The following is a 23,488-nucleotide window of genomic DNA, read 5'->3' as shown; positions in this document are numbered from 1 at the left end:
TAACAGAAACTTTTTAAGGGCCCGGCTGCATGCACTCACAGAAAGTTGATGTTAACTGTCATGTCATGTCATGCCCTGTCTTTGGGATAGCACCAGACATAACCATTTCTTGAGGGCAACACAACAAAAGGTTTTTGGTAAAACAATGTTTTGCTTATAACACGGTTATAATAGTGTTGCCAACCACAGTCCACATTTGGGTTTAAAACATCAAAGTGTTGCTGAGATATGACCTCACTTTCTGCTTGGTGGCTTTGCCGATTATTTGAAGTGGCTGTGACCGAGGCACAAAATCATTTGATATCACAATATCCAATATGGCCAAGTACCTAATTTGTGAAAATTGGGCATATGGTTCAAAAGGTTTCTGCCTGAGGTGCATATATAAAACTTGATGAAAAGATTCAGGGGACAGTCCCAAATCAGTGTGCCAAATTTCAGACCTTTTTACGATACGGTTCTAGGGGCTGCCACAGGCTCCAATGGCATAATAATAAGGAAAGTTAGAAATACAGTTGGTGGCTACATGGCTTGGTCCCCAATAAAAATAGATACTTTGTTAAGGAGGAGTTGCTTGTACTGCCCCCAATCAATGATTGTCTTTTGTGGCTTTTTATTGCTTTATCAGCTGTTGTAAGCCACAACCATCCCCAACTGCTGATGTGACATTCACTCAAACAAACACTGAAGTATGTGGCATGATGACCACAAAACTAAACCTGCTGTTGTCACGGTGGGGGAAGTTGCTGCTGCAACAGTTGGTTATTTCTGCTCTGTCCTGGTCAGAGTCTAGCCCTTGAGGAAACAAACCTACAACACATATTTTGTGCCTAGAAATTCCTACATAGTATGCATTTTGTTATTGTTTAGACTCCTGTGTGTTTCATAATCACTACAAGACCAGCGGCGAGTAGGTTCATATTTGTAAGATAGGGCTTTTCTCAAGTCTACCTCACCAAATTTAAAACTGAAAGATTAAAAGTAAAAAATGTATATTCTATGGTATTCATGATTTATGGCTTTACCTTTATTGAGAGGCCTTAACAGAAGGTGTTAAATCCGTGAAGCAATGTAAAGGAATGCTACCCACAGCCACCCAAAGCTTTATTTCTTACTCATTTGTCTGCGTTTTACTTTCTCACCTTCTCACTATTCCAAAAGCTACTTTAAACAGCCTGCTCAAGGTTTGAAACAAGAACATGTATTCTTTCTTCATACGAATATATTTTTTAGGGGGACAGTTTAAAAGAAACATCTAAAATGTTAAAATGTTAAATACACTCGTCAAGAAATACAGGCTACATTACAACTTAATAGTAGCGTAGAATGTTAGAACTTAAGTCATTTAGAATATTTTTTTTAGGTTACGACTGAAATGCAAAACCTTCGCTTTTTAGCCCAAGAACACATCCACAGTCAGGAAATCTTTTATCTATAGATGATAGGAATGTAGTTCTTCCCCGCTCTCACCACCCATCTTCTGCAACAACTGATATTCGTGAAAGAATTATATGCTAGTCACTGAATACCATTATCACTACCCTTAGCTCGTGACTGAGTGCTTCAATCTAAATGACCTAGCTAAAAAACCTTATAACCGTTCAACACGATCTTAATGTTAATATTTAGGGGGTTTGACTTTTCAGGCAGCACATTTTACGAGTCGGATGGTTATGACAACAACAAAATGTAAGTTTTCATTTTGGAAGCTCCTCCTCTAATGTCATGTCACCGTCATTTCCGGATGCGGTAGAGTAGGAGTGGAAAAAAAACACTGCACAAATTAGCCGACCAACAGATTAATAAATGACAGGAGGAAACAGATCTTCAAGATCGTCTGCAGCATATGCAATTCGAAAATCGGATATTTGAGAGGTTGTGGAATACAGCGCAATACAAAACATGTTAACCTCACTGTCCAATAATTGATTTCTTATCGGAGGAGTCGGTGTTTTCAGGTCTGTTGCTGGCTAAATGCTAGCTAGTTTGTATAGCTTTCTGCAAGCTAGCTACTTAGCAAGACGAGTAGCTAAGAATTCGGATTTGGCTTGATGTGGTTGAGGGAGCGAGCGGGCACTATGCATGTGGATTAATTGTATGCGATTGTTTTAGCGGTGCCAATGTAAACCTCTGTTGTAATGTCACAGCGGTGTCTTTGACACCTCGTCTACACGCTAAGCAGCGTTTAAATTAAAAGCTAGCTAAGTGAAGAAGGTCAACATTTTTTTGCGGCTGCAAACTGGCCAACACCACTCACGTTGCCATCTCGTAGTTACTGAACCATATCTACCCTCCAGCGTCATTGTAACGTGAATGTAAGGTATTTAGCCACATTAGTGTCAGTTTTGTAGTTTTACGCTTTCTATGACAAATAGGTACTTAGTTTATGGGACTGTTGTACTCCGTCCAGTTCTATTTTCCCGACTCAGACCCGTACGTGAGCATAATTCTGTGATAGGATATGAGTAAGGGTCGCTGTCCCAGGAGGTAGTTTACAAACACCTTACCATAGTCGTCAGCGGGCTGACTTAGCATATGTTGTTGTGTTTACCGCTCTCCATTTTGTAGCTTACCAGGAGGAATAGTCAATTTTTTCTAAAGCTTTAACAATTCGTTATATGCATGTTTTGTAAAATATAGACGCTCTAAGGCTGTTGGATACCGAGGCTTTTGTGCAGTCCAGAAATCCAGTTGGAACGTGGTAGGCTTTTTTTGTGTGTTTGTGCTCAGATCCTTTCATATGCAACCGTTAAGACTGGCACTTTTTTACCTACAAAACCTGAGCACGCTCTTTTCTATTTATTAAAGGAATATCTAATACTTCAACATCAGGTAATTGTATTTGTTTACTTTATGTCATAACAACATTTCATCACTATTATGTGATTTTAATTAATGCTTCAATGCTGATGCATGTGCCATGTTAGATATTAAACGTTAGTTATGCCACCATCAGATCTGTTTCAGTGTCCCCGCTGGGCTTTAAGTATCCCACACTTCGTACACCCACGCTCCAGCAGTGGCACTGAGTCCCTTTTGTTTTGCACGAGTAAACGGTGAACAGTGGTCTTCTTCTCTGTCTTCTAACAGTGGATAATGAATGGCCTATCTGTCAGCGAGCTGTGCTGCCTGTTCTGCTGTCCTCCTTGCCCCAGCCGCATTGCTGCCAAGCTTGCCTTCCTTCCCCCGGAGCCCACCTATGCCCTTCTGCCCGACCTGGAGGCAGGGTCTGTGCCCGCGGGTGCCGCCACGGCGCCGAGCCTGAGGTCGCGAGGAGCAGGGGCTGGTGGCAGCACAAGCGGGGGCAGCGCAGGGGCTGGTGGCGTCAGTTCGGCCGGAGAGGGTAGATGGAAGTTGCACCTGACGGAGAGAGCGGAGTTTCAGTACTCCCAGAGAGAGCTGGACGCCACAGAAGTGTTCCTCACGCGATCCAGCCGTGGCAACAGAGTGGGCTGCATGTACATCCGCTGCGCACCCTCCGCCAGGTGAGAGACGGAATGGACTTGGATGGTAGAAAAACTGATGTGGAGATAATAGAAAATAGGCAGGCAAACAGACAGAGAGAGGTATGGGGTGGATAGGTATACAGAGAGTGCAGGGATGAGAACCTGAAATGTGTAAAAGCCACTCTGGCACACCTCACCCCCAAACTAGGTGATTGAGGATGTGAACACAGCATCTCTCTCCCTTCATAGGCACTAGGGTGTTACCTCTGGGAATCTCTTTCCTGCTCGAGCTGCTCTATCCGTGGTTGTTTTTTCGGTTTCTTTTGTCTTGACTCCCATCTCCTGTCAGACTTCCTCTGATAGGCTCACCCCCCTTCTATCCTCTCTCTGCACTCATTGCATTACCCCCCCCCCCCCCCCCCCCCCCCCCCCCCCCAACATGTGTGCCACTTCCTGGCTTTCTTAGCTGTGTCAGCTGTTTCTAACCGAACTTTTCCTCAGCTGACAGTCTTTTGTTGTGTCCCAGGCGACACGTTTGACGCAGCTGTCGTCTGATGTCACTTATGTTAGCATAAAAAACATAAACATTTGCAATCATGTTACTGGAGTTCTTTACCCTTGACATTTTTTAATTAAGAATTTATATTCTAATCTATGCCCTTGTCCTAGGTGACCTGAGAAAAGGTCACTTGAATGAGAACGCTAAACCATGTAGTTAGTGATTTTTAATAGTCAGGTAGATCTTTTTACATGATCAGAAATTAATGGAAATATTCTTTTTATGTGTACATGAAAATCGTTCCCATCATACTGGTCTTCTAGGAAAACTAATGTCAAGAAATGGAAACTTCCCTGTGGTTTTTAGTTTTAGCAATGCTAAGACGTTTTTAAAGATCTTAAGGAAATCATGATCATAGATTGTTCATGTTGTCTACCACCACCAGTGACTCGGTCGAAGTGGTATGGACAGCCAGAAACACTTGTTAAACTCAGAGTGGTTTGATTTTGTTGCCGGTTGCATGGCCAGCCTTCTACAGTATTGTACTCTTCAGTCAACGAGCACACACTTTAATGTAATTATGTGTATTTAAACTTCAATTCCTGTGTAAAGCCTATCTGTTTGTAGCAATGAAAGCAAATACACTTATGCTGTATATGCAGTTTAATACAGCATTTTTAAAACAGTGGTGGTGAAAAGGTGCCAGTATTTTTGTCAGTGGCATACATTACGCAGCTGTGGTCATGTGTGGTAATAAAAAAATGTAAAAAGCCCTATGGGAAAAAGTTTAATTAGTCACATGTAATTAGTGACATCGTTCAGGCCAGAAGACCTGCGACACAGAGACTCTTGATAATACGGTGCGAGCCAGACTGACAAGAGCAAGAAGACATGCCACAGGCGATGCATCATTCTCTCACCCCCCCCCCCTCTCTCTCTCTTTCTCTCTCTGTCTCTCTTTCTCTCTCTCTCTTTGTCTCTCTCTCTCTCTCCCCCCCCTTCCTGCGGTTCCTCCAGGTTCACCATCCTGTTCTCCCACGGCAACGCGGTGGATCTAGGCCAGATGAGCAGCTTCTACATCGGCCTCGGCACACGGATCAACTGCAACATCTTCTCCTACGACTACTCAGGCTACGGCGTCAGCACCGGGAAGCCGTCCGAGAAGAACCTCTACGCAGACATCGATGCCGCCTGGCAGGCTCTACGCACACGGTAGGACTCAGACATCTGTCTCACCCAGGGAAGAAACTGACACTCATCTGGCTCTGATCTGGGACGGTCCCACAGCAGATCAGGAACAGGACCTATTCCCGTACTCCTGGCATCTGGAGATGATTTTGGGAAGTTGAGTCATTCTTTGTGTGTGAGGCAGTGTCATATCATTTTGGAAAATCCCTGGATCAGGAGGGATGGCGTCGGTCCTTATTTTATTTTGAGGTGTCCCAAGGCACACTCTACTTAAATTAACATGAAAGAGCTTTTGAAAGGGCTGCATTTGGACAAGTATAAATAGCTTTAGGTAACACCAAACCCTAACCATTATTACCAAACTGTGACTCAGGTAGTTAACTTTGAACTCAAGTATTTTACATTATGTGCATAGCGCTGAAACCAACTATCTTGATATAGACGCCTACCTATAGATTTGTGCATTGTTTACAGAGCTACCTGGAGAAATGATACTGTACAGGCAGGTGGAGTAGGTTTATCTGCTCTGTTTACCTGGAATCGTGAGCTTGGAATGCTATGGAAGTTGATGCTGATCAACCTGAATCTGTCATCTCAGGCATATGATCTTTGGATGCAGGAAATGGCATTGCAGACTAGTTGCGGCTAATTACGTTTCTGAGCACTGAATGAATCTCAAACTGAATGCTGGCACACGCTTCACATTTTTCAAGCCAAATGTGGAACCAGGAACTGCTTGGTTTGGTGAGACTGGTCTGGTAACATTCCTAGTAAGGGTCTGATGTAGTCGCCTTTAGCTTTCCCTAGAAAGCTGCCTGGAATGCGGCTTAGTCACAAACAGATCTTGAGTCTCGATCCTGATTTTTTGCTCAGTGAAATTGTTATGAATGAAAGGATAGGATCTCTTAATTTATAGTTTCATGTTTAATGCCCTCTGATGGCTTGTCCTTTCTGCTGTCCACAGGTATGGCATCAGTCCTGAGAACATCATCCTGTACGGGCAGAGCATTGGCACCGTGCCCACCGTAGACCTGGCGTCACGGTATGAGTGTGCGGCAGTCGTCTTGCACTCCCCTCTGACTTCGGGCATGCGGGTGGCTTTCCCCGACACAAAGAAAACCTACTGCTTCGACGCTTTCCCAAAGTAAGTGTCCGCGCTTCTCTTCCTGGTGAAGATCTATCAGTTTCTGTCCTCACACAGACATATGAAAAGGACCTAAGTAGTTCATAGTATCATCAGCATTATCACCTGTGATTGGGAATATAGTGCATCATAGACTTCCGCACAGTGCTGTTATTATTCACAACGTCAACGCTGGTGCTGGTAGTGATTGAGCGTATTGACTGACTGAAGAGCCTGTAGACATCTGTGCATATTTGTAAAACCACTAGAATATTGGCGCACTTACTCACCCCTGCCTGTGCCCGGGCCGTTGGAGTTGGGCTGGAGCGACGCGGTCGGTGCCAGGCTGAGCGCAGGGGTGCCCGCTGGCGCTCGAGCTGCAGCTGTGCTGAATGCCCACTCTGTTCCCCGCCTGGGTCACCCAGTCCCCTAGCCCAGCTGTCCGGCACACCGCACCGTAACCCACAGCAGCACTGCTGTCGGTGCATGCGCGCGCACACACACACACACACACACACACACACACACACGCACCCCTGCACAGGCAGCTGCAGCCAGCATTTGCTGTCTGATGGTTGGGAGCGGAAAAAAATCACTCATCTGTGTCATTCTGTGTGTGTGTTTGTGTTTGTGTGAATCACTGTAATATGACTGGAGCACTTGTTGCCCTGCCCATACAGTGCCACTTGAAAGTATGTGAACCCCTTGAGCACTTAAGAGTTTTCTGTTGTTTTACCATGATTTTTCATTATTTTCATCACCAATTTTACATAGATGAAATGTCAGGTTTATGTTTATCATTTGCATTTACTTGTTTGGAGGGAATTGTTTGAGTAGCCAAAAAACTACATGTAACATGGAATTAGTCCATTTCAAAAGTAAGTGAACCCCCAGCTGAATTGGTAAAGTCAAGCAGGTAACAGATTTGGTGAAACTTATTTGGGTGCTTAATTAGTCAATTAAGCAAACCGATCAACTGAGACATCCTTAGGAAAAGGTTTAGGCAACACGGATTAAAAGAGAGAGGAAACCAACCAAACTACTGTAGTGCCAAGGTGTACCCACAGAGATCCACCATGCCGAGAGGAAACGAGATATCCGAGAACATCAGGAAGAAGGTACTGACAGCCCATCAGTCTTGGGAAAGCTATAAGACCATCTCCAAAAGATTCCAGCTCCATCCATCCATCCAAGACAAATCATTTAGAAATGGAGGGCATTCAAAATGAATGTCTGCCTCGAGGTGGACGCCGATCAAGACCATCACCAAGAAGCACCAGAAGAAGAATGAATCAGGTAAAAGTCAACCCACACATCACCTCTAAAGAGTTTCGGACCTCTCTGGCAGCATCTGGGGTAAATGTACATGGGTCTACAATCAGACGCAAATTGTTGGTTTTGATCGTGACCAAATAATTCTATCTCGGACTCATCTGTCCAAAGAAGGGACTTCCAGAAGGCCTTTGGTTTATCCAAGTGCTCTCTGGCAAAGTTGAAACGGGCAGTTTTGTTCTTTCTTGAGAGCAGAGGCTTCCTTCTAGCAACCCGATCATGAATGTCATGTCTAGTCAATTTCCGTCTGATTGTAGACCCATGTACATTTACCCCAAATGCTGCCAGAGAGGTCCGAAACTCTTTAGAGGTGATGTGTGGGTTGACTTTTACCTGATTTATTCTTCTTCTGGTGCTTCTTGGTGATGGTCTTCATGGGCGTCCACTTCTAGGCAGAGATGCGGTCATGTTGAATGCCCTCCATTTCTAAATTATTTTTCTTGGATGGATGGATTGAGCTGGAATCTTTTGGAGATGGTCTTATAGCTTTCCCAAGACTGATGGGCTGTCAGTACCTTCTTCCTGATGTTCTCGGATACCTCGTTTCCTCTCGGCATGGTGGATCTGTGTGGGTACACCTTGGCACTACAGTAGTTTGGTTGGTTTCCTCTCTCTTTTAATCTGTGTTGCCCAACCCTTTTCCTAAGGATGTCTCAGTTGATTGGTTTGCTGAATTGACTAATTAAGCACCCAAATATGTTTCACCGAATCTGTTACCTGCTTGACTTTACCAATTCAGCTGGGGGTTCACTTACTTTTGGAATGGACTTATTCCATGTTTCATGTAGTTTTTTGGCTACTCAAAAAATTCCCTCTAAACAAGTACATGCAAATGATGAACATAAACCTGACATTTCATCTATGGAAAATTGGTGATGAAAATAATGAAAAATCATGGTAAAACAACAGAAAACTCTTAACTGCTCAAGGGGTTCACATACTTTCAAGTGGCACTGTATGTTGCCTTCGATGGTTAAGGATGTGTTGTAATGTTGTGAGTCGGTCATTGAGGACGCAGAGAGTAGATTCCTCCAGCACACCTGCTAGTGCAAAGAAAACCCTGATAAAGTGTCTGACTTCGGTTTTCCACCATCGCTGTAGATGAATGCTTACAGGGCACTGAGTGGCCTTGTTGGGCAACATCACAGTCAGAATAGTGAGACAAAGGGAATCGGGTGTTATTCGATTTTAGAGCATGAAAATTAGTGTTTGTCTTTAAAGTGCCCAAAAAATAGTACTGAGTAGGTTCTTTATGGTCAAAAGTGTCTGTATAATGGTTAGCGATAATGCAAAAATAACTGAGATATAAATGTCTGAAAATGTTAGTTAATATGATTCAGATTAATAACCTGAAGAGATAAATGTGACCTCAATCAAGGATGTCAATCCTCCATTGACCTCTCTCTCTCTCTCTCTCTCTCTCTCTCTCTCTCTCTCTCTCTCTCTCTCTCTCTCTCTCTCTCTCTCTCTCTCTCTCTCTCTCTCTCAATTCAATTCAATTCAATTCAAAGGCTTTATTGGCATGACTGCATACAATACAACGATGTTTACATAAAATGTACAATCACATCTAATACAAATAAATAATAATAATAAAAAAATAAATAAAAGAAAGTCATAGATAGTAACAATGTGGTATATAAACATATAGCAGGTTAATTGTCAATTATTGAAAAATTAAATATTGGTGATGTGGGACAGGGGGTTCACATTACTGTGGAGCTCATGACAGGCTGATACATATTTCTCTCTCGCTCTCTCTCTCTCTCCATGTAGTATCGAGAAGGTGTCCAAGATCACGTCGCCGGTACTGATCATCCACGGTACGGAGGATGAGGTGATCGACTTCTCCCACGGGCTGGCCCTGTTTGAGCGCTGCCCCAAGGCTGTGGAGCCGCTGTGGGTGGAGGGTGCGGGGCACAACGACATTGAACTCTACAGCCAGTACCTGGAGCGCCTGCGCCGCTTCATCGGCACCGAGCTAGCAGTGCAGCATGCCTGAGAACCACCCCAGCCCACCCCCCTTAATTCACACACACACACACACACACACACACACACACACACAAAAAGCCTCCCACCTTTTTCTCCCCCTCCTCCTCCTTGGCCCAGGCCTGTTTAAATCCACCCCTCTCTCTCTCTCTTTTTCTCTCTCTCTCACACACATACACACACACACACACACACACACACACACACACACTCTCCAAGTCCCCGTCTGAGAGGGCCTGAGTGGGCGGTCTCTGTCTGTGGGCCTCTTTTGTCTCTGAGGAGGGGGAGGCGCCCACTTACATAGAACTGAACGAGTGAATATCTTTTTATCTCTCACTGTTGTAGTCTTTTTTTTAATTAATATTATTAATAATAATTATACTTATTTTGGCCTTCTTATTTTTTTTGTTTCGTTTTCTGATTATCCCGTCTCCAACTATCCCGTAAGGTCATGGCGGGCAGTGGCCTGCCCTTTCACCCCTGGTCCACACCAGCTGACCCAGCGTGATGAAGGGGGGGGTGGCGCTGGCTGGGCGGACACACACCACCTCAGGCCCTCTCTAGCCTCGTCACGGCTCCTGTGTCTCGTCCACCCTCTCGTCTGTCTCTCTTTTCCCCTGCGATCCCGGCCTCCCGCCCCACACGCCCTCTCTCTGATGTGGGATACAGACAGGCCTCGGGGGCAGAAAGTTCTCCCTCACTGTGTCCTCCTCTGTCCCACCTCCCAGCTGGGGAGAGGTGTTTGTGTCGTGTGTCTTTGGCAGAGATGACATGTGATATTGGCCCCTACTGCTGGGGTAACTTGAGCGCACTGGCTGGCTCTTTTGTCCATTGTTGCTTTGCCTCTATCTGAGGTCTGTCAGTGAGCTGAGAGGGAGGGGGGAGTTGAAGGGTGGGTGGTTGGGCAATCTTTCGTGACCTGCGTTTTGGCTCATCACTAAGCCATTGCAGGCCTTAAACATTACGTTTCCATCCTAATTGCAACAGGCAACTGTCTAGAATATTGAAAACCAACCCCATAATTTCCCCATCGCTGTTGGACAATTATAGACGTCCTCCCCCAGGCCCACCAAACACAAAAAGATTCTCTTCTATTCTTTTTTTTTTTTGTGTGAAAAAGGAATGGCTATCTTACTTTCCCAAAAAATATTAACAGTAATGTTCTGAAAAACAAATGTGAAGAGTAAGAATAAATTATTATTTAAAAAAACATAATTTAAAACCAATATAACAGACACTGATAACATTATGCCTGTTGAATTTGGGATGTCCCAATGACTCTTTGCCTGAACTGCAGTCTAGACACAGTACATGGGCTCTGTTTAGGCTTAGTGCGTTCGTTTCTTTCCCTTCTGACTGTGTGTCAGAAAAACAAATTCTCATCATGGTGGCATTGCAACATGTTTTGGCTGACTAACCATGCTGTAGGGATGCTACACTGCTGTGTCTCTGTCAGCTGGAGTTTGGCTGCGTGCACTTTTTGTAGTCTTTGTATTTTGCCCATATGTGAAGTTAAGCAAGCATCCAAGTAACAGGTTTACAGAGATACTCTCTTTTTGAAAAATGGTGGATTTGCGGGAAGATGTTGGTCCCAGAAAACAGTCCTGCCTCCAGTCCTGTGGAGGCAGTAATGTCAAAATGTTTTCCAGTTTTTCCTGTTCCTAGTTGGAAGAATGACAGCAGGTTTGTCTTTAGAATTGGATGTAGTGATATTTTTTTGACAACATTGAACGCAAAAAAAAAATATTTTAGTTTATGTACAGTTTTATTTAAGGTTTATGAAGCATTTGGTTGTTGTTGGTAAAGCATAGCTATATGTTAAACAGATACTTAAATCACATCCCTGATGGTCTTAAAATCTGCACCGTCATGAAGTTTCAAATTTGCACCTATTCATCTGTGAACCCCCCCATACTTCAGAAGTGGGAAACACTACAGTGTATATCTAGAATATATAACCACATATGTAAATTGTCCCATGATAGGACAACATCTTAACCTAAATATCTCACCAGAAATCTCACGAAAAATAATGGCAAGTTATCACCTGGTACACACCTTAAAAGGGAGTTCTGTTACTTTTCATCTCTTGACAAGAACATGTCTTATTGTATGGATTACACTCAAGACAATTTTAAAAACAATATTTAGTCAAACTGAAAGGTCTACAAAAAATAACAAAAGACACTAAGTCATCGTGAGCCACCAGGCCTATGCTGGCTATGGCCACAGTGGTGTGCAACTGGGTTCTTCTTTAGACCAAGCTGTTTGAACTGGACCAAGTATTAAGTGAACTTGCTGCTGAAGACGAGGATCAAACGCTCTCAATGGAATGAAAGGGTCAAACCCTCCCTTTTATGTAGATTTCAAGCATGTCTCCTCAGTGCTGTCTGCATCAGTGTCCCTGGTTTCACACTCTAGTCCTCGCTATGCTTTTCTGGATTGGTTTGCAGTGACGCCTCCTCTTCTGGGCATTTGGACTCTGTAGACCCCAACCAAGTCTTTACTGGCTCTGATTTGTTGGTTTATATGCGATGATGAAGGGCATTGATGGCGAGAATGATGCAGGTGCTTTCAATGTCCACCACTTAGCCTGGCAGCCCCGTCATTTTTCTACCACATGGCTGTAACCCGTGCAGTTGATTCCATGTCGATCGACTGAGGTCTTTTTCATTGCACTTTGGGTTTGTGTAAATAACCAAGTACCCAACCAAAGGCAAAACCCAAGTCTGATGCTCGCCCATAAACATATTTTCCCACCAATTACGACACCGCTACCGGGTTGATAACCATCAGAACCAAAGACTCGCAGGTATCAAAGCTGAAGTCCACTGCCACCGCACTACAACAGCGTTGTGGCATGGAAAGGGAATTTAACACAGGCCAAACCAGGATCCAATGAAGATAGGTGTGTGTTACACAGACATTCATCTAAACAGCTGCAGAAGCAGAGGGCCCAGGGATTTGCTGGAAGATGCAAGCAATACACAGCCGATCTCTGAGTCTAGAAGGGTTTGCGGAGATAGCATGCATGTGTGGGAGGGTGGTGAAGTGTGTGTGTGCGCGCTTATGGTGGTCCAGAGAAGCTCCAGACACACACACACACTCGCAAACACTCTTTATTTTATCTCGTTCAAAGAAAAAAAAGGATAAGTTAAAGAGAATTGTCTTTTTTTATTATTCAAATGTATGTACTGTACTTAAAGTTGTTCGCAGATCTTGCAGGTTTTTTTCTGCTGTGGGGGTTGGGAACCAAGGGAATTGGGGATTGGAGTGTTTTATTGTATTCTACTTAAGCATTGTTATTTTCAAGTTGTCCTTTTTAGTTTAAAAAAGAAATGTATGTCTTTTTTTCTTTTTCCAAAATTAATTGAACAGAAGATCTTAGGAAATAAAATCATGGATTGATTAATAAAACCGCCTTGGCTATTTTTACTGAAGAAAGGCCTGGCTTACTATAATGCCACCAGGGTGAAAAGCAAGTCATTGTTTACTATACTCATTAAATACTCAGTGTTTTGCAGCAAATGGTCTACAAGGTTTCATGTAGCTTCTGCTCAATAACGTGCCCTCTGAGCCGTGCACGCCTATTCTTCTTGCTGCCCTGGTTTGCCTACTGTGTGGCCCACCCACTGTAAATCAAGGTTAATACCTCAGTCCATAAGGGCTTTTTTCATGTCCCTTGTGGCTCTGAGTAAACAAAGGGCATTAGGAGCGAGTGGAAGCCATCGCACATACGCCTGTGTGTGTGTGTCGTTAGAGGATGGGTGCTAAGAGAGGCGAGACTGGGTGTGGGGGGGGGGGGGGGGGGGGGTTGGGTGTAGGTCGGAGTTTGATGGGGGAGGAGGGAAGGAAGGGGGTTGCATGGATGAACAGATGGGCTTAGCTGTTATCTGTGACAAAAAGATTCCAATTATATGTCCCTTTTAATTACTCCAGTACGAGGCCTATGTCTGTCCACCCCTTGTGTGTGTGTGTGTGTGAGGCAGAAGCAGAGAAGGAAGGAGCGCAAGGCTGCCAGATGGGATTTAAGCCCCCTCACCGACTCCTACTGCAGCCCTGGCAGACGACACACATGAGCACATACACGGGGCTCCTACACAAATTCCCTAATCGCCTGGCACATGGATTAGGCTTCAGTCGATGCAACAGCACTTCTCTGAGAGCATTGTTCTCACAGTCCTGCTGCTGGTGGTGGCGGTGGCAGTGATGTTCAGTGATCTAACAGCACCGCACACAGTTCACCAGCTGTTGCGGAAATGTGTGTCTGTTCTGAGGGAGACTAGCCTACTGTTGCACACATTAACCCAGACTGGATGGTGTTTAGTAGTGAGGCCTTCGGTGGCCTTAAGCCAGCTGGTCTCTGGAAAGCATTTTTAGAAAATGCTCTTTACTGATACTGGCATGTGTGTTCAAATATCCTATTCTGAATCTGAAAAATAGAGCAAAATTTGTGTTTAATTAATCAAAGATTATGGAGTGTTTTACAAGTTGGCCTTGTCACACACTATCTTAGGAGTCCACGGAACTCGGCCTTTAAGGGAAAGCAAGGTCTGAAGGGTGCAATGTAACTGCTGAATTTACTCATGAACACCTAACGTTACTGAGTTTGTGACAATAGATTCCTCGATATTCTTAAATTGGCATTAACCATGGCCGTTTACATTACATTCTTGCCAATGGTAATTGTCTAGTTAAAAAAAAACATCATCGACATTTAAAGTTAGTTTTGTTGTCGTTGGCCAAAGGCTATGTCGTCAGAACTTGGAGTGAAGTGGGCGTGGGGTTGTGGAGCATCGTTCATCCGCTGTGCCCCTCGGGGGGGAAAAACGCATCAGAAACGTTTTCTTCCTACAGTAGACGTCAGAAGGCGTCACCCTGCGTGTTACCCTAAAACGAGAGCGTCAATTAAACCGGTTTGCAGACACAATGACCGGCCTCTCCAACGCACATTGTAGGTAATGCCATGAGGGAGACGCTTCCTAAATACGGATACAAAGGGATGGTACGTAACACGCTTTACTGAACTTCAGTTTTACAATTTAACGTCGAATTGCGCGATAACTCGATCTTTTCACGGCAGCCTACTTTTCGACACGTTGACGACCCTATCTCGTGAAAGGCTATGGCAGTGTTTGCGTATTCTGATTACTTTGCCGCTGAGTGTCTAGTGTCCATATCTAGTGGGCCAGTCCTACATCGCCCTACCCCTGTTCCCCCCAACACACTGGGGCCCCTGGACCTCTCCCTCGGGGATACGGAGGGGTCGAGGGAGGACAGAGAAGTTCGTGACACATTGAAAGACGGGGCTATAACTGCGGCGGGGATTCTAACCGGTCTCCATGGAAAGTTTCGACCCATGTCGGTCAACTCCGAGAGCAGCAACTCATCCGATAACTTCTCGTGTGGGGAAAGCGGCTACACCACGCTGTCTGATTCTACTACTGCGACCCCCAACATGACCCCCTCCGCCACACCGACGCCCAGTGTTCAGAGAGGGCTATTAAACGGATCGCCGAATTTAAAGCGACATCACTGCACATTCAGCGGGTGTGATCGAGCATACGGCAAATCATCGCATCTTAAAGCACATATGAGAACACATACAGGTTAGTAGCCTATGAAGATTGCTGAAACACAAGTACACTTGCTATATGTAAAAACCTCGCTCAAATAAATAAACACATTTTATGTGCACAGTACTGCCCCAATAGGATCATATTCTGAATTGTTTTGGATTGAAATATTCGGAGATGAATATTAAATTGCCTGACCCAAAAAAACGATCTATCGGTATTCGTGGCCCTGCCATTCCCTGTCCACGTTGTGGGCAGACGCCAGTGGTGGCCGAATGCATCCTAACGCAAGTAATAGGCTTCCCTAGCTCTACATCTCATGGAGACCTCACCATCGACATGTGCGATACAAAAGGATATATGTAGTAGGCTACCCCCGTATACATTGTCAAACACAGTTCAGATTGACCGTTGCTCCCAAGTATCAATACATTATTCTTTATTTGTTTGTTTACGTTTACCTGCAGCTGAACGTCTTAACAAGCACCTGAACGTTTCATAGTGGCAAACTGCAGAGCCACTAGGCCAAACTTGATGGTTGCCATGCTCATCGATATTCACATTTCAGTAGTGCTGTAGAACTGCTAGTCCGTTGAACTTGTACAGTAAACTGATGTCATCACAAATTAATAGGATTTAGTTTTTCTAAACCTATGAGGACAATAAACAAGTGAATTATTTGTTACAACACACAGGGTTTTCTCAGCTGAGGGCCTTGAAAGGGCTCTTGTTGCTTTTTGAGTCCTTCCCCCATGTGTTATTTATGGGTGCTTGACTACAACATGGCCTCTGACTCTAAGATGGCTGAGAGCAGTAATGGTTTGGAAGCAGACAGCTGAGGGGATGTTGCATTGTTATTATCTGTCATTTCATCCTATAATTTAGACCAAGCCCAAACCAGAGTATACTGAACACATCAGATCAACAAAACTTCCATCAAAAAATGTATTATATACACAATAGTGCTGACAACTTCATGTTCATGTGCTAGCAAGCTTAAGAGAGTGCTCAGAGATGACTAGGATGGTAACAGACGGTAGAGTTGTTGAGGTTGCAATCGGATCTTCACTCACCACCGGCCTGCCTTCAAGGGCACATCATAAATCTTATATGAACAAGGCTATAAATTGGGAGGGTGTCACTATAATTGTGGTGCAGCAGAGCTGCTTTTAGTCTAGGTGTGGTGTATCTTGCATCATATAACCCAGTGGTTTTTGTGTGTGTGTGTGTGTGTGTGTGTGTTGTACAGGTGAGAGGCCATTCCCCTGCTCATGGGCCGACTGTGGTAAGAGGTTTGCCCGTTCCGACGAGCTGGCTCGCCACATCAGGACCCACACGGGCGAGAAGCGCTTCCTGTGCCCGATGTGTGACAAGCGCTTCATGCGCAGTGACCACCTGGTCAAGCACGCGCGTCGGCACCCAGGCTTCAAGCCCTCCATGATTGCCCGCAAGGGTGTCCGGGAGGACAGCGTGAAGGTGGAGACGGATACTGTTGCCCTGGATTTGGGGCACCAGGTCCCATTCATCCATTTATCCTAGAAATAATGATGTCCATGGAGACCAAGAGACTGAGTGCATTCTCTATAGGGAACAGCAGAACTCCTCACATGTGTTGTTGTTCTGTAATTGTGTTTTTTTTTTATATTATACAGTGGAATGGTATGCACATGTAGACTTGTTATGTAGTATCAGTATTCTGTTGATTTACATAGTGGTAAATTGTTTTAAATATTCCTGTCTAAGCACATAGCTTTTGCAGTAGATGTAATAAGAGTTATGCTGCACTGTTAATAGCATTTTAGCCCCCTATATTAGGTATGTTCTAAAAAGAAATGCTCTACTATGGTGGAGTTATAGCTAGCTAAAGGTTGATGGATATCTGTCAATATGAAATACTTGCTCTTTCCAGCATCTAAATGCTTTGTAGTAGTAACACACAGGAGTCTAGCAGGACGTAACTCTTTCATTGACGCCTACACCTTAGAATGGCACCACCTTGGTTCCATGTGTGTGTACAATAATAATAATAATAATAATTTCAGGGTGCAATAGAAACATTTAAAATTGATCTGTTTTTGATGGTGTATCAGTTTTCATATAGCTGCTGTACAAGTTATACTCTTTTTTTTTCTGCTTTACTTGTGGGTGGAGGAAGCAAAGGACTGTAGGACTAACGCTAGGTACACTGTAGTCAACATCCGAGGTCCAAGTGCTTCATCAAGTGCGATAAAGGACTGCCTTAATTAATGGAAAGGAATCAGATCAAAGCTTTCAGACCTATTTGTGGGGCAAGGTAAATGCACAAATCTTTCAGGGAATGTTTACTTGCCTCTAATACCATGACAACTCAACTCCCTGTTGATGTTTTTCTCCTAGCCAACTGGAAAACAGTTGGTTGTGAAATGCGTGGTCTCTGCCATACCTAAGAAATTGTAACCTTCCTGTTTTGCCCATTTTAAGACCATGTGATGGTAATATAGAAAAAAAACATAAAGCGGTTGTGTGGGTACTGTACCTGGTTTGGTTGTGCCTAGCTTAAATACTGCCACCGCCCCTTTCACAAAAGAAAAGAGATGTAGACAACCTCTTGATAAGGTCACCACTAGGGGGCATTGTCTGCTGCTGTCAAAATAGAAGCTTGTATCTAAAATTGCTGTATCTAAAATTGCCCCCAAAATACCTCTTGTTTCAATGTGCTTTCTTTTCAACATTCAGTGCTTGAATGTTTTTTGTACAGAGGCATGTAGTTTTATTTGGAGAAAGACATGCTTACATGGTATTTTTCTCACAATGTATGTTTAGTAGCTGGTGCCCCAAAACACACAAACATAGTTCATCAAAATGCTGTGTCTGGGAACAGTTGAATTGGCTTGAAGAGGTTACAATGGCAGGTATGGGAGAGATTTTTACCCCCAAAGTTTCTTGTTCATTAATTGGGGTAAGCTTCAGTATGTTTCTTTTGGGGCCATCATTGCCCTGAATTATACTGTGTTCTATACACTGTGCTCTATTTCACTGAGGACTTTTTATAGGCCTGGAACAGTATCACCTTTTTGAAATGGCATTAAAAGTTCAATATCAGTTACAGTCCGTTCCGTAAGTGCCTTACAAAGGACCTGCTACTCATTAAAACAATACAGAGTTACATACTTTCAAAGAAATACTTGCCATCAGGCAAGCCTTTTATATGAACATCCCAGTTCTAGTTGGACGATTCAGTAACTGCACTCCAGATCGAGAGGGGAATCTTTGTTTGTTCACCTTGTGTTACACATTGTAAGGAACATCTCAGACTTATAGTACAGAAAACATTCCTTCATCTATAAGTGACCCATTCCATACGACCATTTACCTCATAGAGTCAGTTCTTCATGTAATTGTCACATCATGGACGCCTGTGGTTCTCAGGGTTGTTGTGTGCTGTGTCCTTAGTTTATACCTTCTTTTTATGGACCCCCGTTTATATTCTTGTTTGTTTTTTCTTTCCAAACTTTAATATTGTGGTTTGTATATACTCTAAAGTACATAGTTTCTGTCAGGAACAACAAAACAAGATATTTTGTAAGTAATAATAAAATAAATACGTTTAAGACGTTCTCACTGCTGTGATTTTTCATTCAGTGCCAGAAGTCTGTCTGTGTGATTTGTGATGCTAAACGCTACTGGATCGCCCTTGGGCTAGCATCAGCAGAAATGTATCCATTATTTACAGCGGCTGAGTCTGCTCACATACACTGCACACATCTGGGCTGGGTCTGTTCCAGAGTCAGCCGCTGTTTCGGGGTTCACTGTCTCTTTAAGGCGTTCAATCATGGGGGTGTTCCAAGTATGAGGTCTAGTGACCAACCTGGGAAAATTAACTCGGAGTAAGTGGTAAATCAAGTAGAAGGCCTCCACGGCTTTGTTTTGCTAAAATGAAGAATTAAGCAATATTATGAGGTTTACAACTTACTCTTAGTTAACGAACCCAGGGTTGTAACTAAATCACTGTTTAAATGGTGGTCAATGTAAATTCTGGGTCTGCACGGTAGAATTCAGGAATGCAAATCTTCGAAGGGTAAGGGCTCAGATACACTAACGCCTTGGCAAAGTGCGGCGGCCAAAACAGAAGCGGTGCGCTTCCCTGCCTTGCGCTGGAGGGTTGAGAATAGTTCAACTTTTAAGCGCACCTAAAAAACGCTTCAAAGACGCAACGCGTGGTGGAGAAGGGGCGCACGCTTTAAACGCGCCGTACCATAGGAATCAATGCATTTGCTCGCGTCCCGTTTTTACAAAAACGCGTATGTGTATCTGAGCCCATACGCGTCTTTTTTCAGGCAGAAACGCTTCAGTAACGCCTTGGCAAAGTGCGGCGGACCAAAACAGAAGCGGTGCGCTTCCCTGCCTTGCGCTGGAAAGTTGAGAATAGTTCAACTTTTAAGCGCACCTAAAAAACGCTTCAAAGACGCAACGCGTGGTGGAGAAGGGGCGCACGCTTTAAACGCGCCGTACCATAGGAATCAATGCATTTGCTCGCGTCCCGTTTTTACAAAAACGCGTATGTGTATCTGAGCCCTGAAGCGTGTGGTTGCAGGCAGAGCAATGAGTAGAGAAATAACAACACCACCAGCACCACCACCATTTATCTGCTTGGGGTGTGTTCCCTCTGCCTCTGTTTGCCATTCAGGGCCACTAGGTGGCGCAGTCAATCTTCTGTAGAGGAGGGCTGCACCTTCAAAGCTCAACTCTTCAAGCTCAAATCACAGCCACTTGATCTGCTGCCCAGTTGAGATCTCTGTGAAATATTGACCACCTTCATGCTGTTCTACTTTTAAGAAATAAATTCAGTTGAGTGATCGATTGAAATTATTATTATAGCAGTTTCACTGAATAGGCCGAAAGGAAGAAGTATATATTCCCCAAACTTCAAGATTTAAGAAGCATCATTTCTTTTTATTTGTATATTATGAAGGATCTAATAAAATATATGTTTCCCATCTTTTGACTCACTGATATTTTTGACAATACTTATTATTTGTAATTACTGTTAATTTTAAAGTAGTAGTGTAATAGATGAAGTCTATCATCATTGTCATCCTCAGTACTGGGATGTGTGTGTGTGTGTGTGTGTGTGTGTGGAGGGGAAACTTCAAAGGCAATATCATCAAATGATGAAACCATTCTATTAAAAGATATATATACACAGGGAGGCTCCCTAACTTATTGAGTGTTTCATTTCCTTTTCAGAGGGTTTTATTTTGGCTCTTCATTTTCAATATAAACATGTGTCGTTAGGGCTCTCATTATTTCTGCCCGTAGAATCAAACTGAAGATGAGATTATAGCAATATCCTCTCTCAACTCATGATGGCTTTTGTTTTTTTCTTCGTCCACATATAAAGGGAATTGGATTAAGACTGCATATCTGTTATAGACAATCGACTTGTGTGCACTCAAGCAGGTAGACACACACACACACCCACACACACAAACACATACACAAACACACACACTTCTCTTTTTCTCTCCTTCTGTCTCTCTCACACACACACACTCTTGTTTCTCTCTCTTTCTCTCATACACAAACACACACACACTCTCACATACACACTTCTCTCCATCTCTCATACATACACACACACACACACTCTCTCTCTCGCTCGCTCTCTTTAACACACACAATGTTACCATGGCTTAAAAGCAGCCCATGACTTTGAATTTTAATTAGACTGGTGGTCATGTTTTTTCCATGTTGGCGTGTGTGTTTTTCATCTTTGGGGGCTTTTGTCCCCCCCCCTTTCTCTATGTTTTCTGGGGTGTTGAGATTGACTGCTCCTCAGTGTCCTGTCTCACTTCTGCCCGCCCCCCACCCACCCCCAAGGCCGGGGCCCTGTGCACACGTGCCCTCGAGCCGCAGGGACAAAGTCATCTGGTTCTGCTTTGCTCTCGGTCTGTTTGGTGGGAGAAAACTGATTGGAGGCTAAACTAGTCTGGATGTTGAGTAATTGAAGATCAGGAGATAACATGAGGATCACTGAGAGTCCTGGAAAGAGGATCTCTCACGTGTTGCCCGTGGGGCTGTGGTAGCCAAGATGGACATCTGAAATGTTGAATGGGCACAGAAGGACATTGCGAACTTATTCGATGGTGTCATGATCCCTACCGGTCTGTGTTTCACAGATGTTGTCGAGAGTGTAAGAGTATCAGTGTCAAATAAAGTTTCATTACCTATCCAAGTACCTCACTTATCTTCATCAAAAAGAATTCAGACTCTCGGTTCCATACGCCTGAGCAATGTGTTTTTCCATGGCTGGCTAATATAATGTAAGATTGTCCAATATTAGGCTACACGTTATGTAACTATATTGGCAAATAAGGTATAACATATTAAGTAATAAATAGTAACTGCACACTGATAGTTTGTTCTTGCATAAAACTAGGCACAGGGCTGGAGATAAGGTTGAGGTTGGGCGAGTTGGGCTTATTTGGGGAGCCTAAATATGTTGCACACTGCTAATGAATGTGTTGCATTAAAGCCCATACCTGATGCTTAAGGTAGAATGTTACAAGGGCTGTATTATGTACAGTGTTACCAAATCCAAAGATACAATAATAGCAATAATAATTGCAAAGGCTTTCTCCATACAAGCAGATGGTACAGATCTCAGCTCCTCCTCTGGAGATGGATGTAAAAAACCAACCGCTTCCAGCACTTTATTGACTCTTTCAATTTAGTTCCAATACTCCAGACCCCATTTTAGTACAAATTTTCAGTCAAGGTTGAGAAAATTCTGTAATGACCTTTTAACTTCTCGCCATCTGGCTTTTCCAGCCCCTTCATTTCAAACAAGGCAGACTCACATCCGAAAATCAGATTTCCTCCCTCCGCAACATCCAGTATCAGTAACCGAGCGCATGGCAACAAATCATTGTGGTGTTGTAATGTGATCTATTTCCACCCCCCCTCCAACACACACCCCCACACCCCCCTAAGGCAGTATATTGTTAAAGAACATATTACTGTTGTGCAACCTTGGCTGTGCCAACGCTGGAAATTAAGAGTGTGTATAGGCCCATGCATCACTGGGAGGTAAAATTGTGTGTGGGGAGTCGGATGACTATCAGATGCGAGCCATAATTCACCTGCCACTCCTCTGCTTTCTGACATATCTGCCCCCAGTGTATCAGGCACTCAATTTTTCCTTTGAACATGTACTTCATTGTCTTTTTTTTTTCTCTTCCTGGATGGGTAAATGAACGAATTGAAAGTCGCCCTCCTCTTTGATGCGGGTGGTGGGGTTCAGTGTGGTGGCTTGTTTTACATGTAAAAAGGGTTCTGAATTTGATGCATTAACAGGGCTCTCTTTTATTTGTCAAATCACTTCAACAGGAAAGATGTGAAGTATTACATGAATTCTAATGTGACTATGAAAAAAAAAAACTATTACAATTACATGCTTCAGGGGACTTGGAGGACAGGAAAAGAAAGTCCAGGAAATGTGAATTCACAATAATTCTGTTTCTGAGGCTAAAAATCATTGACTTTTTGTACTTGGTTGTATGTGAATTATCCCCTAGTTAATTCTTGGAAGTTGGCCTGTATTCAATCATATTTAATTTAACATTATAACTGAGCGCAGTCCAGATTTGCTCACAGTGACCCATCTCTGATGACAGAAGGGATGAGTGTGGAGTGAACGCTTTGTGAACTTTCCCCTGTCCTTTGTGATGGAATGTGACCATTCTGTTTGCTTTTATCCACATTCCATAACAGTCTTCGGAATGCTCCCTCTTTTTTTGGACACGGTCCAGTCTTTTCTCAAAACACACACATGCCCTGCCATCTCTCAGACCGCTGCCACATACACAATGTCTTTATTTAGCAGTCATGAGTTCCGCAAACAGACCATCCACTGACAGCGTTTTATGATGTCTTTGCCTCTGTGATATAATTTAATAATGACACAGCCATGCACTTTCTGTCTTTCTGTTAGCAGTGAAGCAGTGAAGCAGGGTGGGTTGGGAACATGTGTAACACATTAAAGAGAAGCTGATTAACTTCCGTCAATGGGTGGACATTACAGTACGCCAGTGACCCTGAACATTATGCATACATACATACATACATACATACATACATACATACATACATACATACATACATACATACATACATACATACATACATACATACATACATACATACATACATACATACATACATACATACATACATACATACATACATACATACATACATACATACATACAAACATACATACATACATACATACAGTATAACACATTTATACATAAGCATACATACATACATGCATACATACATACATACATAC

General features: G+C 43.5%; 2 protein-coding genes across 4 annotated transcripts; both read left to right on the top strand.

Moving 5' to 3' along the window:
- Positions 1-1,787: 1,787 nt before the first annotated feature.
- On the top strand, positions 1,788-12,893 carry abhd17ab (abhydrolase domain containing 17A, depalmitoylase b). Of its 3 annotated transcripts, XM_080832272.1 has the most exons (7): positions 1,788-1,958; positions 2,641-2,701; positions 2,809-2,832; positions 3,091-3,485; positions 4,963-5,157; positions 6,098-6,277; positions 9,365-12,893. In XM_080832272.1, the coding sequence occupies exons 4-7, from the start codon at positions 3,097-3,099 to the stop codon at positions 9,588-9,590; spliced, it is 990 nt and encodes a 329-aa protein (XP_080688398.1). In that variant the 5' UTR covers positions 1,788-1,958; positions 2,641-2,701; positions 2,809-2,832; positions 3,091-3,096; the 3' UTR covers positions 9,591-12,893. The 3 variants fall into 3 exon arrangements, with proteins under 3 accessions (XP_080688398.1, XP_080688399.1, XP_080688397.1); XM_080832273.1 differs by lacking the exon at positions 2,641-2,701; XM_080832271.1 differs by having other exon boundaries at positions 1,788-2,701.
- Positions 12,894-14,705: 1,812 nt separating this feature from the next.
- On the top strand, positions 14,706-16,695 carry LOC308361047 (Krueppel-like factor 14; the record flags this gene model as incomplete). Its single annotated transcript, XM_080833293.1, has 2 exons — positions 14,706-15,189; positions 16,406-16,695. 2 exons carry the CDS (start codon positions 14,706-14,708, stop codon positions 16,693-16,695), a joined length of 774 nt encoding a protein of 257 aa, XP_080689419.1.
- Positions 16,696-23,488: the final 6,793 nt, after the last annotated feature.

This window comes from Sprattus sprattus, assembly GCF_963457725.1.
Source record: "Sprattus sprattus genome assembly, chromosome: 2".
NCBI classification, from domain to species: domain Eukaryota; kingdom Metazoa; phylum Chordata; class Actinopteri; order Clupeiformes; family Clupeidae; genus Sprattus; species Sprattus sprattus.
The sequence above is the reverse complement of the archived record's forward strand: the minus strand, read 5'-3'. Positions and strand labels throughout refer to the sequence as shown.